At 43.7% G+C, this 16,571-nt stretch overlaps 1 protein-coding gene across 4 annotated transcripts; it reads left to right on the forward strand.

Annotated features, from left to right (window-relative positions):
- The first annotated feature begins 3,109 nt into the window (after nt 1–3,109).
- On the forward strand, nt 3,110–8,530 carry LOC120655279 (RHOMBOID-like protein 9, chloroplastic). 4 transcript variants are annotated; one of them, XM_039933029.1, is made up of 8 exons: nt 3,223–3,476; nt 3,572–3,684; nt 3,803–4,302; nt 4,383–4,497; nt 5,261–5,426; nt 6,655–6,825; nt 7,257–7,411; nt 8,083–8,530. In XM_039933029.1, exons 3-8 carry the CDS (start codon nt 3,810–3,812, stop codon nt 8,306–8,308), a joined length of 1,326 nt encoding a protein of 441 aa, XP_039788963.1. In that variant the 5' UTR covers nt 3,223–3,476; nt 3,572–3,684; nt 3,803–3,809; the 3' UTR covers nt 8,309–8,530. The 4 variants fall into 4 exon arrangements, with proteins under 4 accessions (XP_039788965.1, XP_039788966.1, XP_039788967.1 ...); XM_039933031.1 differs by lacking the exon at nt 3,572–3,684 and having other exon boundaries at nt 3,110–3,476; XM_039933032.1 differs by lacking the exons at nt 3,572–3,684; nt 6,655–6,825 and having other exon boundaries at nt 3,204–3,476.
- The last annotated feature ends 8,041 nt before the right edge of the window (nt 8,531–16,571 follow it).

Genomic DNA, 16,571 nt, shown 5'->3' on the forward strand with positions numbered 1-16,571 from the left:
ATGCGCGCACATGCGGGTGCAGAGTCGTCGTACTCTGTAGTCGTGGACGGTGACCCTGATCCACAACCCGGAAAGAAAGGGGAAATGTTGCACGTGTGACTCTGGGAGTAACCACGTGACGTGTGTTTAGGTCTGCCTTGCAAGGTTAACAAATTCGATTCGAATCGTCCGCCTCTCACGGATAATGGGACTGCTTAACTCTTCTGCTACATAGAGTAAGAAGTGGAACTTGATGACGATGATGAATATGTTTGATTGATGAAAGATAAATTTTGTTCACCATGTATGTTGTTGGATAGATGCTCACTTAGAATGGGTAATTGAACTAGAACCTGAAAGCTAAAACCTGCAATTAAGGACCCACTCTTTATCGCTTTTCGGCAAAACAAACCCCTCAAGCCAAAAGCCTTGCATGTCTAGATAAAGGGCTAAGTATACCCTCAGTCGGGTAAGCCTTGCTGAGTATTAGAATACTCAGCCTTGCTTGTGGCTATATTTTGTTTCAGGTGAAACCTTTGAGGATATGATTGCCAGTTTGACCTGGCCTTGCACTCTTCCGCCTGGTTGGTCCGTGGAGTGGGATGCGTCCCCGGCCAATGATGACAAGAACGAGTGATGTCTTGTATCGGGCTTTCTCGAGACATCCATATCGTCGTTAGTTCTCATGTTTACTTTGCCGCTAAAATAAAGGACTCTGTTGAACTTCTGTTACTTTGGTTTGAAAAGTACTTTGTTAAATTTGGAACTTGGTTTGTAATTCTGTTTTTATGTTAAACTCTGTGGTGTAATATATTGTGAGGTGTTGTAATCTCTGGACTCGCCTTCGTGTGAGTTATGCTGCTTTGTTCGATCCAGGTTTAAGTGGTTTTATCGGGATTTTACCCGACAGCACTGCCGGATTACTCCGTTTTAAGTGTGTGTTAACCCCGATTGTCGTTTTGATGATGGTTAGCGCACTTAAGCCGGTTTATGTCGGGCGGGGCTGCCACATTCAACCCGCCACTCAGCAAGTCTCTCTCGTGTGCGGGGATCTCCAACCCACCACACGGCACCACGCTCCGTACTCGTTTCAAGAATTGCCGTCGAGGTAGCAAGAAGAGGTGCCCACCCCCGGGAACTGAACCAAGGCACCAGACCACCTCCGTGGTTCGAAATCATCACGTTGCTTTCCTCCTCGCACGAAGATGCCGCCCTCGAGCTAGAAGACCGAAGATGTCGCCTGCGCCATCTTCCGATGTTGTACCGCACCGGAGCGGTTCAGCCGTGTTGAACACCCCGCCGTGATCCGCTGCAGGCCAAGTCGTCACTGATTGTCGTTGCCGCTAGCGTCGTCCTTCAAATGCTGTCCCGCACCGCACTAGAGACTGCCACGCAGCTCCAGGCACCGCGGAACGCTGCAAGCAGGCGAACAACAGCCGAGTGCTGACCCCCAGCCACCAACAGAAGAGCATGCGTCTTGGCGTGAGGTAGGCAACCCCCTTCTCCGCACGCCCTCCGACAGATTTGTCACCACCGGATGAAGAAAATCGCGAGCAGTAGGCCGGCCTAGTCGCCAAACGGTGTCTCTAGAGACGACGCTCCAAGGAGGTCACGATGCCCACAGGCGCCGCCGTCGCTCGTCCAGAAGCTGGACCGGGTTTTCACCCAGAGACCTCATGCAGGAGGGTTGCAACTCCAAAATGACGCCCTCAATAGAGAGAGCGACGCCCGGAGGCACCGCCGCTATTTCACCAGAATGAATCTGGCGAGGGCTTTTGTCCGGAGTGCCGGCACCCCACTGCACGCGTTCGCCGCCTCAAGCCGGCACCATCACTGCGGCCGCCCCAACCGAGGGATGCCAGTGTCACAGCTCAACAAAGCCCGCTGCCGAAACTCCAACTCCCTCCACCGTCCTCGCGACCCGGCAATGCACCGGCGCCACACTGCACCACCGCACCTCCTCCCGGCACGCCGCACCACCGCACCTCCTCCCGGCCGGGCAGAAACCACTAGCACGAGCGACGCAGCCTCGGCCCGCGCCACCAGCACCATACATATGTGTGCATTTGATGTGTGAATTTATGTACTAATTTTGAAGTGACGTGTGTATATATAGCTGAATCATGTGCAGGGTTTTTTTCCCAACCGGACACCCCAAACCGGAGCACTCCGGTTCTGGTAAACCGGACCGGTTTGACCGGTTACCGGTAGAAACCGGTCAAATTCAAATTTGAATTCAAAAAACTGAGTTCAACCGGTTCGTACCGGTATACTGACCGGTTAGACCGGTTTACCGGTCGGTTTGACCGGTTTACTGGTCGGTTTGATCGGTTTGAATTCAAATCCAAATTTAAAATCGCATGTGAACCGGTTTGGACCGGTATACCGGCCGGTTAGACCGGTTTATCAAGTGGGCCTTAATGGGCCGTCTCATTTTTTCCTTTTCTTTTTTATTTTAACTTTAAATGCCCGAAAAGTATGTTAAACGAATGAATTTTTGAGAAAATTTGACACCATTAGATTCGTCACACCTTGAAGTATTTTTAGAAATTTTTTGAAATTTTTTCATTTTTTTGAATTCAAATTTGAATATTGAATTTGAGCCGGTTTTGTACCGGCCCAAACCGGAACCGGACCGGACCGGTTCCCACCGGTAAAGGGGAACCCTATCATGTGTAGCAGCTCAATTCCTGGATGCACGGGCATGGATTATTGAGTAGTTTTTTTTTTACCATTCATGTGTATGCATCTGAATCCAAATTCAAGTCGTGATTTGTGCGGCAAGTTACACCTTCCTTTGTGAAGAAACTAAAAGTTTATACAACTTATTCCGACTAATCATATATAAATCACTAGAATTCAAATAATCTATTTTTTTGGAGTTTTGAGAATTAGTTCAAACGCCACACTAAATTCGAAAGGATTAACGAGAAGAAAATACCAAAAGCACAAAAATTGGTAGTAATTCAGCAGCCAGTATTATGAAAAGAGAGGAGGGAAATATTCCATGGCAAAAAAGGAATTATTAATCATGGGCCCCACTGGTTAGCTTCTCCATCCTCCCGTCGGTCAGCGCGGGCGGTGATTTTTTTCGCCACGTGGCCGGCAAGCTCGAGCGGCCGCACGAGGGCCGCGGCATCCTTATCCCCTCGCCCTGGCCACTCCTCCCGCTTCCACTCCCTCCGATCCCCATGGGGTCCTTGTCCAGGAGCTTTAAAATTCCTCCCCTGGCCCATCTCCTCCCGCGCTCTGCTCTTCCTACCCGCAGATCCCGGGTGCCCTGCTCGCCCAGGACGCCGCCCACTCTGGGGCGCGTCCTCGTCCTCGGCCGCCCGCGCATGCCCGCCCGCCGCCGCTTGCCGCTCCGACGAGTGCCGGTCGCGGCCGGACTGCAAGCTGCGGCCCCTAGCACCGGGCTGAAGAGGTGTCGAGGTCGCCAATCCTCACCAACCAACCAGTTGCCACCTACGCTATTCACCAAGGCGAGCAGTTTGGTGGTAAGGGTTCTGGAACTGAATGCCCGTAATTAGGCCACCTAAACGCAGTAGCAACACCTGCATATTTCGTCTGTGGCTCTGTGCATTCGCTGCAGCGGTGGCCGCCATCTCGGAGAGCTCCGGTCACTGCGGGCGACACCACCACCACCACCACCACCACCACCTCATAGGCACTCATGGCGCTGCACCTGCACGTGTACATATAGTGGTATAGATGTTGGTTGCAGTTGCAGTTCTTGCCGCGATATTGTCCGAGGCGTTTCTGGCTTTTTTTTTTCTGCTTCCTTTGCAATTGACAAACACCATAAGCTTCTAAAATTTTTCAGGCATCTAATGGCCAGGATGGTTAAATGGAAACCGATGTCTTGTGAATACACAATAGTTGCACAAGAGAGATTGTCATTAAGATCTAATTGCCCCAAGAATCACAATTTCGGACATTTTGGCGATTTTGGGAATGGGAAGGATGACAATTCCATTTTTCATTCTTTGAAGTCAATGTTACAACCAAAGACAAGGCAGTGTGTTATTGTCAAGGTGAACAATAAAGATGTCGAGGAGAATTGCAGCTCCAGATTTGCTCATGAGGACAATAAGATTATTTCTAGTCCATCTCAAAGGAAAGAAAGAAGTCAACTGAGGGCATTGGAATCTTATTTTTCTAAACTCAATCCCAGTCAGCAGCAATGCTCTTTGTCTGAAAAAAACAAATGCAAAAATGGCCTATCATCCTCATATGAAGTTGACACAATCCTTGCTGATGATAATGCCAATTTGAGGAACAGGGCAGACTCCTTGCGGGTACAGTTTGACAGAGGAAACTCAGGTAAAGTCACTTGACTTGGCAATTACCACAGATGTATCGTCATCAAAACTTAGTTATTAAAAAGAACTTTGTTGCTTTAGGTACTAAGAGTTATCGCAACACTTCCATTGATGATTACAAGGAGTACTTGATATTTGATGAAAAGAGTTTCCTGGACATGCATACAGATGATCAGACGTCTGGTTTCTGTTTGACGTAAGTATGTTTCTTACTAATTACAGTATTCAAACCATACTGAATCTGGTGTCATTTTTGTTCAACCACAATAGCCAACATGATGCATATATTTTACACTGCCTATACAGATTGCTCTTGAGGAAATGGAAAATTTAGATTAGCCAAAGTTATGCCTTTCAAAATGTGGTTATATTAAGAAACGTAAGTATCATTATCATACATGCAGTGGTAGTCTACTAGCGCCATCTCTTGCAATTGACATTAAAGTGGAATTGACCAGAAGAACAAGAAATGGATAAATAGTGTCACCTGTTTTATGGGACCAATATGTTCTAAAATCAAGGGTTCAGAAAACCTAAAGTGGTTTAAAATGTGGTGTTTGTTAATCTCTACTTCAAATGGAGATCACTTCTGCCTTAAAAAGGGTCCTTTCTTTTGCTATGCCAATTACTCAGATCCCAAATTTAATCCGGGTCGGTTTTGTCCTACAACTTTAGTTGAGTTTTTCAAATTGTGATATTAACGAAAGAAAAACAACAATATGGATATGCCCATAAAATTGGGACAAACAAAACTGGGAGAAAATGCTCAGGGTTCAGACAACCAAACAAACTCATGTCCAAGGTACCAGATTATCCTGGTAGTTCTGCTAGCCGTTTAAGATCCTTCTAGTCTAACATGCATGTGGTATTTGTCCCGCTGCACAGTTTAGCAGAAGTTATGAACAATTTCCATATTGTCACATTTTGTTAGCTAACTTTTGAACTGTGTAATAATGCAGAAACTTATTGGCTGGTATTAATATTGCAGTTCTGTTATTCGAAACAGCAAGCCCAGTGAAAAATTCTGAAAATGAATATTTGTCTCTCCCTTTGTTGTATGGTGCCAAAATAAACAACTTAATACTTTCAGGGGAGTGGTGGAGACTACTAACACCAATGTGCCTGGTATTATTTCTACATCTATGCTAGATGAAGTATAACAATATTCTCTTTGCTTACATATATATTGTGGTATGCGACCTGTTAATTCTAGAAATGCAAAAAGCTATCTACTCTCCAAACAATAAAGTTCCAAGGTTCCTCGTAGCTGTTGTGCAAAAGTACGTCATATTGAACTTATTCTACGTTAGTAAGCATAGAACTTCAGAATTGCTTGAATTTGTTGGAACAAAGTAACATACATGTTTTATTTTGTGTTGTTATTCGCTGCATGCACTGCTATGCAGAACTGACATATCAGCCAATTGTTTAGCTACTAGAATGTCAGATCAACTTGTGGGTTGGTCCATGAATAGACAAGAAGTACAGATTGTTGTGAAGTATTAGTGGATTGCCCACCTCTTCCCAAGAGCTTAAGCTTTTGGGTAATTGGGTTCATCTGGTTGGTGCATGAAACCTAACATGGTATCAAAGCCAGAGGTCTCGAGTTCGAGTCTTGGTAGAGGCATCTTTTAAGTCCTCCGCTCCCTTCTTTATTTCCACATTTGTGCCTTGTTCCGGCTGCATATGAGTGGGAGTGTTGTGAAGTATTAGTGGATTGCCCACCTCTTCCCAAGAGTTTAAGCTTTTGGGTTCATCTGGTTGGTGCATGAAACCTAACACAAATATCTCATAATTTCTTTGAATGGATCTATTATGATATCCATATTTAAATGTCATTTATCCATTGATTTACTAAAGTAAACTAACCATGTTAGTATGTTACTCTAAAACACATGAGTCGGGAGTTGAACTTTATGTGCAAATCTTTTTCCACTCCCCAAGCTACTGTAAAGTGGTCCTTGTGGCTTTCCTTTTCGCTTCATAAGATAATCATAGATATACCTTGTAGAATGCAACAGCTAAAACTATTCCTTCTACCACTTGACCCATATAATCCAACCAGAAGTACAATTCATGACCACGGGTTCTATACTAATTATGAAGTAGGAGATGCATTTTCATATTCACTCCCTGCAAAATTAGTCAACTGCATGCTTGCATGAAAGATGGAAGCTATGGAGGACAAATGGTCAAAAGGTTGTGCATCACGATCAAATAACTTATAATCTCTTTTTCATCTCAGTTTTTGACACTAGCTATTCTCTGTCATTTAGGCAGCCCTATTACTATTAGTCCACAACCCACTCAGTCTCAGCTTATCTCAACTGTTTCTGTAACTTGGCTTCTGCAGCACTCTGGTTTCTTACATGTAGCCCTTGGTTGTTGGGTGTTGCTTATATTTGGACCTCGGGTATGCAGAGCATATGGTCAAATGCCATTTTTTCTTATATACATACTTGGAGGAATCTGTGGTAATTTGACAAGTTTTGCTCACACTCCAGAGACAACTGTCTGTGGCACAGTAAGTTACAAACCTACCTGGTATATCATTTTAGATGGAAAAAAGCCCCATGCGTCTGCTTTATTATTTTCACATATCACTCTAACAGCTATCTTGACATATATTCTTTTGAACAAAAAGTAGGAAAGAAAAGTAATGTATAGTAGATCACAAAATTTTTAATGGACACAATTTACAGAGGAAAAGGAAAACAAAAATCATCTTAAACTTTCTATCCGACATTTGATCAACAATTAGCATCTTTTGGTATCAAACGTTTCTTTTTGGAGGCAAGTCATATCCAGATGGATTATAACTTCATATTTGCGCAATTAACTTGCTTTTATTTTAGGCATATGTTAGAATGGTTATATCAGTATAGCATGTTGCTAGCTGAAAAGAATGTATCTTGAAGCCAAGACACTAATGTTCATTTCTGAAACTCAATCCAGGGCCCAGTATTTTCTCTAATTGGAGCATGGCTGGTGTATCAGAGTCAAAACAAGCAAGTCATTGACAAGGATGTTTCAGAAAGTATGTTCTGGCAGGCCGTGATAGCTGCATCTTTGAGCTTCTTACTGAGCATTTTTGGGGGAATTGACAACTGGTAATATAACTGTGTTATCGTTTTTCTTACTAAAATTATAAGTTCTTTTAATCTCATATTGATGATTAAAGAACCCCTACGACTTTAATCTGCCCCAATTAGTCTGAGAATAACCTTATTTGCAGTTAGAAAATCTTTATATTTTGTTTAGTCCTGAGAGTCCCTTACATCATACTGGTCACTAGTCTGGATGCAACTATTGCCATCAGAACTAGTGTATAATGAAACACTAACATTTTTTTTGAAAGGAATATATTGAAACATTAACATTGCACAGAAAGTTTAACAACACCAGTGAGTATTCCCTTCCATTTTAGGCTGTTCCTGAAATGTACTAAATCTTCAATATGATTTTATCTTATTTGCTATTATCACGCTTGTCAGTAGGCCATGATAGTCTTTCCAACCTTACAACAATTAAAATGTGCTAAAGGTTAGAACTATAGAGTAAATTGTCATAACAACCGTAACCCTTATTTGTTTTAAGAATATTAGGTATGGTATTTAAAAATTGACATAAGGATCAGTCATACAATTGAGGATAGTACAGGAGCTGATATATACAGAACTATATTAGGGCAACCACATATCGTAGTGCTTATGCAGTTATGCTTTGTCTTGCAATCAATGGCTCCAAAGGTTATTAATTTCTGTTTTTTAATTAATTGCAGGTCGCATCTTGGGGCAACCATTTCTGGACTCTTCTTTGGTTATCTTACTTGCCCAAGCATAGAACTGGACAATGCTGCTAAGAACGGTCGAAAGGAGGCTGTGGCTCTTGTTCGGCGACAAGCCAGTCCATGCAAATCCGCTGCAGTCTTTGTCTTAAGCATACTAGCATTTGCTGTGATCGCGTTCGCTTGCGGGACTCAGTTCACTAATATGGATCTGGAATAGCTAGGTGTTTCTCATGCTTCCTTTTTATGCTTAGGTAGCTCGTCAACTATGCATCCTATAATGTGAAATGAGCATGAGATGTAAATATATAGTTGGTTCTGTGGTCTGGATCAATTACATATGTAGCCAGGTTTGGAGCTTGTGTTTTGTATCATACTACAATCTCTTTTGATGTTACTTGGAAAACAGGTTACGCACTAATATAAGGGAGGTTACACATCATACTACAATCTCTTTTGATGTTATAGGCGCTTGCAAACACGTACGCACCTATCCTATGAATACACTCACGCAGTCACCATAGGTGTCTCACTGTTGACTGTAACATCGTATACCACTGAATGAATAGCACTGGTTAAATTCTATAACAAATATAGAAAAAATGCAAACACTCGTGTTGAGTTAGAACTCGAACCCAAGTGGGCATGTTCCATCACCAAGCTTAGCTACACTCAGTTCAATTCGCAAATGCTTGTGCGACTTAAAGCTAAACACACAATAAGTGATGGTTCTGAAGGGTTTTAAAAGTCGGTAAATGTTGGAACCGACTGTAATCTTGCACGGTAGAAATTATCATGAGCACTGTCAGTTCAGGAACTGATCAATTTCCATCGTTGACGAGTCCTAAAAGGCACAGGGAATCTAGATCCTCAAATTAATTAGCCTATCACAAGGTTAGGGTACTACGAGATTTATAGCTATTTTGTTTCATAAATAGATCACCCCACCAGAACCATTAAAAGGAGACGGTGTATCAGGAATTTTTATTATCAGCACAAGAACAATGTGGTGGAAAAAGTATGTCAATAATAAAACATAAGTTATTCTGGAATAAAGAAAGGTGTCCTGAGAAAAGATATGTAGCGATTAAGAAATAAAGATAATTCCGTAAACAAGAAATCGTTCTTAGAATAAAAAACAGAATGGCCTGAGGAAAAATGTTCCAGACAAAAAAATTGTGCAAGGGAAAACTAAAAATAATCTTGTCAAATAAATAATATTCCAATGCTTTTTTCTATGTTAAAAATATTGATTTTAAAAACTCAAAGTATATTCATGTCTGATTTTTATTGCATTAGTTACAAACGATTTTCAAAGTGGCATCTTAAAATCTATCCAACTCTCCATGTTGGCCAATCTGTACTCGTCATGTCGGTTGACTGGGATCGGAAACAAAGTTCAGTTTGGGCCTTAAATCTCTTAGTGGCCCATCAGGTTCTCGGGGAGCGCACGCACTGACGCACGCACATAACGATGGACTTGTTGTGGGCCGTGAACACATTTTGCTGTTTGATTTCAGTCTTGTCAGACCCTAGCTCGGCGACTCTGACTGTCCAAAAATGGCACTCGGCATGGAGACCATGGAATCTTTCTTTTGAGTGGAATTCACTCAATCCGATTGATGCGTGGCAATAAGGGCCGTTAATGTTCTCCCCCTCGATCGAATCGTACGGAGAAAACAACGCTTCGATCGGAGCGAAAGCAGCAGCAGGTTGGATGTTGCTTTGTTCTGAAGATACATGGCCTGTGTGCGTCAGCAGAAACGAAACCCTAGCTAGCTCTCCACATGAACAGCGAGCTAGCTGAGCCTGCGATCTCGAGGTGGACGAGCAGCACCGACTACTTATCGTGGTGCGGCGCAGGTGTCGAGGGCTGAGAACGAACACGGCATGGATCCACGCGATACGTGCGTAACCCCGATGCTTCTGCACGACGCATCGCCGTAATTTGTTGACGTACGTGCAGCAAGCGATGTATCGGGATGAAGCAAGATGCATGAAGGAACGGCTGCCCTTGCCAATATCATCATCGGAAGGAGCGAATTTTTCCAACATCATCCCATTCAAACTGCCGACCAAGCTGCACAAACAAAGGCAGTGTAACAAATGTTACCACTTCTATGCAAAAAGAAAAAAAAAGAACAAACAGAAATGTACCACTACTCACTAGTACAGAAAGAGTATTTGGTCCAACATATTACCCGATCATTATTGAACCCGGGACTAATAAAAACTTTAGTCGCGATTCTAAAGTCTAGAGGCTATTGAAGAATGGAAAACAATTTTTATCCTGGTTAGAGACTCCAACAGGGACTAAATAGTAGCTTTTAGTTCCGAATGGAGTCACCAACCGGGACTAAAATATTTAATCCCGGTTCGTGACTCCACCCGGAACTAATGACTACTCTTTAGTACCGGTTGAAATCTCCAACTGGGACAAGAAGTGCCGGCCCGATCCCTCTCGTCCTCTCATTTAATTCCTCTTCTCTCTCACTCTTATCCTTATCTCTTTCTCTTCCTGCATCTCCTCCCAGCCCCTTCACCCTCAAGCTTTTTCCTCGAGTCCCCCTCCCTTCCTCGCTCCCAGGTGCGGGTGGGGACGAGCGCGGCGCAGGCCTGCGACTTGGCACTGCACGCAGCCTGCCGCGCAGCCGCCCGACGCGGGCGCGGGGTCGGCGATGCGCTGATGGTGGCTTTGGGCGCGAGCCGGCGAGCAACAGCCCCCGCCGCCGCTGTCGTGGGCTGTCGAGCTACCACCACTGCGCGGCCTGATGCGAGCGTGGGGCGGCGAGCCGCGGCCAAGCATAGGGGGCGGCAAGGCTCATGCCGGTTAATGTCTATTAACCGAGGCGGATATTTTAAGACATCTGCCTGCCTCTGTTAATCGATTTTGCAAAGCCGTTTTGTATAACCGCAAGAGCGTAGGGGTTGGGAGGCTCATGCCGGTTAATGTCTATTAACCGAGGCAGAAATTTTAAGACGTCCGCCTCTGTTAATCGATTTTCCGAAGCGATTTTTTTTGTAACCACCTTAGTTAATAAAAAATGACCGCATCGGTTAATCACATGTATTAATCGAGGCGGTTCGTGCCCACCTCCGAGGATATTTTTAAAGGTCACGGTTAATTTTTTTTTTTAGTAGTGGCAAGGACGGGCCAAGGTTTTGTTTGTTATTTTTTTTCGTTTGTGACTGAGCTATTGAATTTTTATGTGATTCGCATCAAATCAATCTCATGTGTTCTCATGTGTTATGAACTAGATTTGTACTATCTTGTGTAATGTATGATTGTCCTAGAGATGAGCATGTTTCTAGCTTCAATCTTAAATTTCTTCTAAGTGTGATTGCATCTCTGTGAGAAAGTTGAAGCATATGTGATTTTGTGGTAGAGTTTGAAATTGAAGAGGGAGAAGGTGGTGGACGAGGAGAAGCATGGAGCTGCGGCGGGACGAGCAAGCGTCCTTTTTTTTCATTTTTTCTTCGTCTTTTGTCTCGGTTGGGGATTAACCCTAACTGGGTTATAAAATTACTTTTTTGTCCTGATTGAACCACCCAGGATTAAAAACTAGGATACTTAGTTCCGAAGTCGTAGTTTCGGTTGTGAAACTGGGACTAAAGCCAGTTCCCAACCATAACTACATGATGTTTCTGTAGTAGTAACTCTAGCATCTGACAACAAAACATATTTATTATTACAAAAAGATATATATATATATATATATATATATATATATATATATATATATATATATATATATATATATATATATATATATATATATTCACCCGCACGAACTAGGCATGGCCCGCAAACCCTTTACTTGCGACTCATGACTATTGACCAGCCGCGCGCTAGATCATTCCTCGATCACATCCACCATGTACAAACTTCTTCCTGTGATATCCACGACGGATTAAACTATGTGGTCAAACTATAATTGGCCGGCTTAGCGGCAAGTTTTCGTTGCAAACTGACGGGATGTTCAGATGCATACACACACTGACGCAAAAAGATTGCAAGAATAGATCCCATGCGTTGTTGTAAGCTGCAACAAGTAACCAATGCGCGCGCGTGTGTCCACGGGTCAAGGGGACACAAGGCCATAGAAAAGCCGAGCTCTCATCGCGCACACGAATGGGTTGGCAGGAGAGAATATCGGAAAAGAGAACCTTGGCTCCACCCTCGACGAACCTGCTGCTCTGAACTGTAATTTGTCTGCTTGTGCATCCCATCTGTTCGAATGTTGCATCGCTGGTAGGAACAGGACATGCACAGTAGGAAGTCAGTGCAGCACACGCCTCAGCAGGACTATATATATACGACTGAGACTTTCAATCCCGCCACCCACTGGTGGAAGCCACATGCAGAGAATTTTTTATTGATTTGGATAAAAAAATATAATATCTCTTAAACCGTAGCTTTGATTTCAGATCTATTTGCATCAGGTTGTTCGAAAAAATGTGCTTAACAAAACGAGATCCATGAAGACTATATTTGATGAACATTTTTTTCAAGTATATAATTGCAACATCACGATACTATGAGTTTATATCATAGCTACATTACAATTGCAACTTGGCTGTAGCGTAGTTAGCACTAGTTGCGACCACTTAAAACCTTGTTTTTGCACAATTGCTACTGGTTTCAACTAGTTACAACCTAGTTGCAAGTCTAGTTAGTGAACGTTGCAATAAAGTACATTCTGTGTACAAAATGCACTTATACCCTGCAATTGCAACGGAGAGACTACATCAATTGCAATAAGAAGAATAGACCAACTGCAACTAGACAGAACTAATTGCAACTGGACACAAACCGGTTGCAACTCGGACAGATTTGGTTGCAACTCGGACTGACCCGGTTGCAACTGGACGCGAACCATTGCAATTGGACACAATCCAGTTGCAACTAGAACAGTCACAGTAGTTGCAACTGAGAGGGTGGGTGCATTCTCTATACAGAATGCACCCAGGTGCATTATACCATAACACTATGCGTATATATATGTATATATATATATGTATATATACATACATATATGTATATGTATATATATGTATATGTATATATATACATATACATATATATAAGATGGAATAATTCGGGAAGGAACGGCAATGCTTCGAGCTGTTGCTGCTGTGGGTAGAATAATTTGGGAAGGAACAATGCTCTGAAGTCTGAACTGCAGTTGCATGTGTATATTTTAATGTTAAGGGCAAGGTCACAATGGACAAAGGTGTACGTGGTAAATACATGTAGGAAAACTGAGAGATCATTTTTTATGACATTTTGATTATGTCTACCCAATATGCCAATTATCTGAGAATTATAGTATTGTTCGGAATTATGAATAGTAATAGATATGTCTAAACCTAATATATGAAAAAGTTAAACATCTATATTTTGTGTGATCCACACAAAATATAGATTTTTAACTTTTTCATATATTTTTCTCTTAGATATTATTATTATTATTATTATTTAGTTATATCAAATTAAAGACGCACCATATATCAAGCCTGGTAACAACTAAACTGAGGTGTAACACACGAGCTAGTGCATGTTCTTAGAGGCTACATGTTTGACCTGTCATGGATATGCATCGGAGCTCGTGTATTAGATAGCGTGAGAATCCCTCTGGCTAAGCTAGCAATCAAACAACTATTAAGTATTAATATTAATATCATATAAGAGATTGTAAGCATGGTTGGAGGAGGTCAGTGAACTAAATTACAACGAAGTACACATAAATCAACAAAATTACCAATATCAATCTATTCCTTAAGACTAATCATCTATCCATATATACCATTTTCTCAATAGATACAAAGTTGTAAGGAACATGGCCCCACTAGGCCATTGTTTGTGATTTTGGTGATTGTGTGACAACACAATCAATGGGACTAACAAGTTTGTGAGATTATATTTGTAGGATTTATTAGGTCCCATGGATGATGTCCAAACCATCTCCAAGACGTCACCGTTGAGATGTCCAACTCACCGTCGCGATGCCAAATGACCGCAGCGACGTTTTGGACAAGGCTTGCAAAAATCAGTAGCACCGGTCTAACCGGTACAAATGGGCCATGAAATGTCAAGCCGGGAAGAAGCCCAAGTAGCACCGGTTGAACCGACGGTGTGCAAAAGAGGCATCGGTGCAAGCACCATACTATTCTTCAGAGACGATGTCAAGCAAGGGAGAGCAGATGCTTCAAGACCCGTTGAACCAGTACACCACCAGTGCAATGCACTGATCTAACTAGTGGCTTATGGAGTACAGTGTCAGAAGGCCAACGGCTAGTTCAGTGCGGTGAGTGACCGGTTACACCGGTGCTCTTGCAGAAAAGTGGGTAACAGCTAGTAACGACTCTCTCGACTTGGTGGCATATTTATATGGGTTCTTCCAGGCATTTCAAGGTTGCTGGAGTTCAAGAACACCCCATACACATCCAAAAACACCTCCAATCCATGCAAGGGCTTAGTGATCATATCTTTAGTCCTTAGCACATATTTGAGAGTGTAAGTGCTAGGTTTAGCTCCTAAGTTAGTGTGAGAGCAAGGTGTGCTACCTTGTGAGCTGGTTCTAGAGTGAACCACAAGAAGATCTCTGTGCGCCGGTCCCTTGGAGCCTTGTTGGTTCACCGGCACGTCAACGACCCTCCGACTTAGTGTGGAGCGGCGTCGACATCCTTGTGCGGAGGACGTGGAGACTCTACCATTCTTGGTGAAGCTCCTTAGTGGAAAGCGGGATCAAGGTGACCGTGATTGTGTTCACGGAAGAGACTTGATTGCCGTGAAGCGATACTCTTTGTGAGTGCTTCGATAACATGGATGTAGGTGTGCCTTTGTGGCTAACCAAACCACGGGATAAATCCTCGTGTCAAAGAGTAGTATCTTGATAGGATTGGATATAGGTTGCTAAACTCTTTTTGGGGATGGGAGTTTCACACTAGAAGAACCCTAGTTGCACATTTAGATAGCACGTTTTAGTTTAAGTTTTGTGCAAACTAGTTGGAGCCATAGGTTAAGGTTTTAAATTGTCTAATTCACCCCCCCTTCTTAGGCTAGAGCACCCGATCGCTTTCAAAAGTAATTTGTTATCAAGGTTTATTTGATTAGTTGACTATGCATGCAAGCCATTCAAAAAACACAAACACTTTGTGCCTAGACATATCGGATGGGGATGAGTATATACCTACATCTTCCAAACACAATGCAAAGAAGTGACGACGACACTAGTTATCTGAAGTCAGCTATTTCAAACTTTGATTGCCACTCCATCCCCCCCCCCCCCCCCCCCCCCAAATTACAGGTCATATTTCATCTTCTTGCAAGACTAACAATTATTCTATTAGTATTTTTTCAGAAAAAGTGATGTTAATAGATTCGCATTAGAAAGATATTTATTCACTTATGATTACGAATTTGTATCAAATAAATGAAATTAGGGAGTAATCATTGTTCTACCAAAATGAAATAGCTATGTTTGTAAAGAAAAGAAAGGGTCTACTTTTCGTTAAAATAATGTAAAATATAACAAGCGTACATTAGCTGCATAAGAGCAGCGGTTTCTGTTCGATCGTCAGCGCTCATCGCATACTGTATTTATTCATGTATATATAACGGAGTTCAAAAGAATTTTCTTCATCATCATGTACGTACGAGTGGTATCCCTCGAAGTGAGGGCCCGGGCAGGGCCGGGATACAAGCTGACCAGCGCGCGGCGCGCGCACGTACAGCTGCAACGACACGCCCGCGCGCGCCACGCCCCCGAGTTCCAGGCCTCCTGCCGCGGGCGCCCGGCCGGCCTCGTCTTCCACCTCTCATCATCAGCTCGCGCGCGTCCCTGGTCGACCGACCTCTCGACAGCGACACACCAAATAATAATAAAGATAATAATGCTGCCATTCCTCAGTCCATTCTCCCTCCCTCGTCATGCATCCATCCGATCCTCATCAATGATTCGATTGGCCTTGTGCGCTTGCATGCATGCACGCGCCCGAACGAACGCGCAGCTAGCTGGCCGGCCGGGATCGCCGGCGCGGCGGCGACGACCTGCGGTGTGCCAGTTAACGGCCATGCATCGATCCATCTTTTCCGGCGACCGGCCGGCGGCGGCGCGTGCCGTGGGTCGACCGGTTGCCGCGCAAAGCGCCACCTGAATGTTTTTCTGTTCTTGACTTCTTGTACTGTGAAAAATCCGCCAGGGCGTGCACAGTCAGATGGGGTGCCGGTCGATTGTTGGCTGGGCAGCATCGTCTGCAAGAGAGCAAGGCTGCAACCGTCCGGTATGGCACGGTGGCGGCGCGTCGGCGCCGGCGGTGGCATTCCGCCGTGGGTATCGATTCAGGCCCAGTTGTTGGGGAAGCTGGCGGCCGGAAAAGCTAGTGGCAGCAGAGATTTTGGTACGTGCGTGTACCCAGAGCTGGAGCTCGATGGTAACGCAGGACAATTCAGTACTACTGCAGTGCAAGTTGCTGCGGCT

Source organism: Panicum virgatum, chromosome 1N (genome assembly GCF_016808335.1).
Source record: "Panicum virgatum strain AP13 chromosome 1N, P.virgatum_v5, whole genome shotgun sequence".
Lineage (NCBI taxonomy): Eukaryota > Viridiplantae > Streptophyta > Magnoliopsida > Poales > Poaceae > Panicum > Panicum virgatum.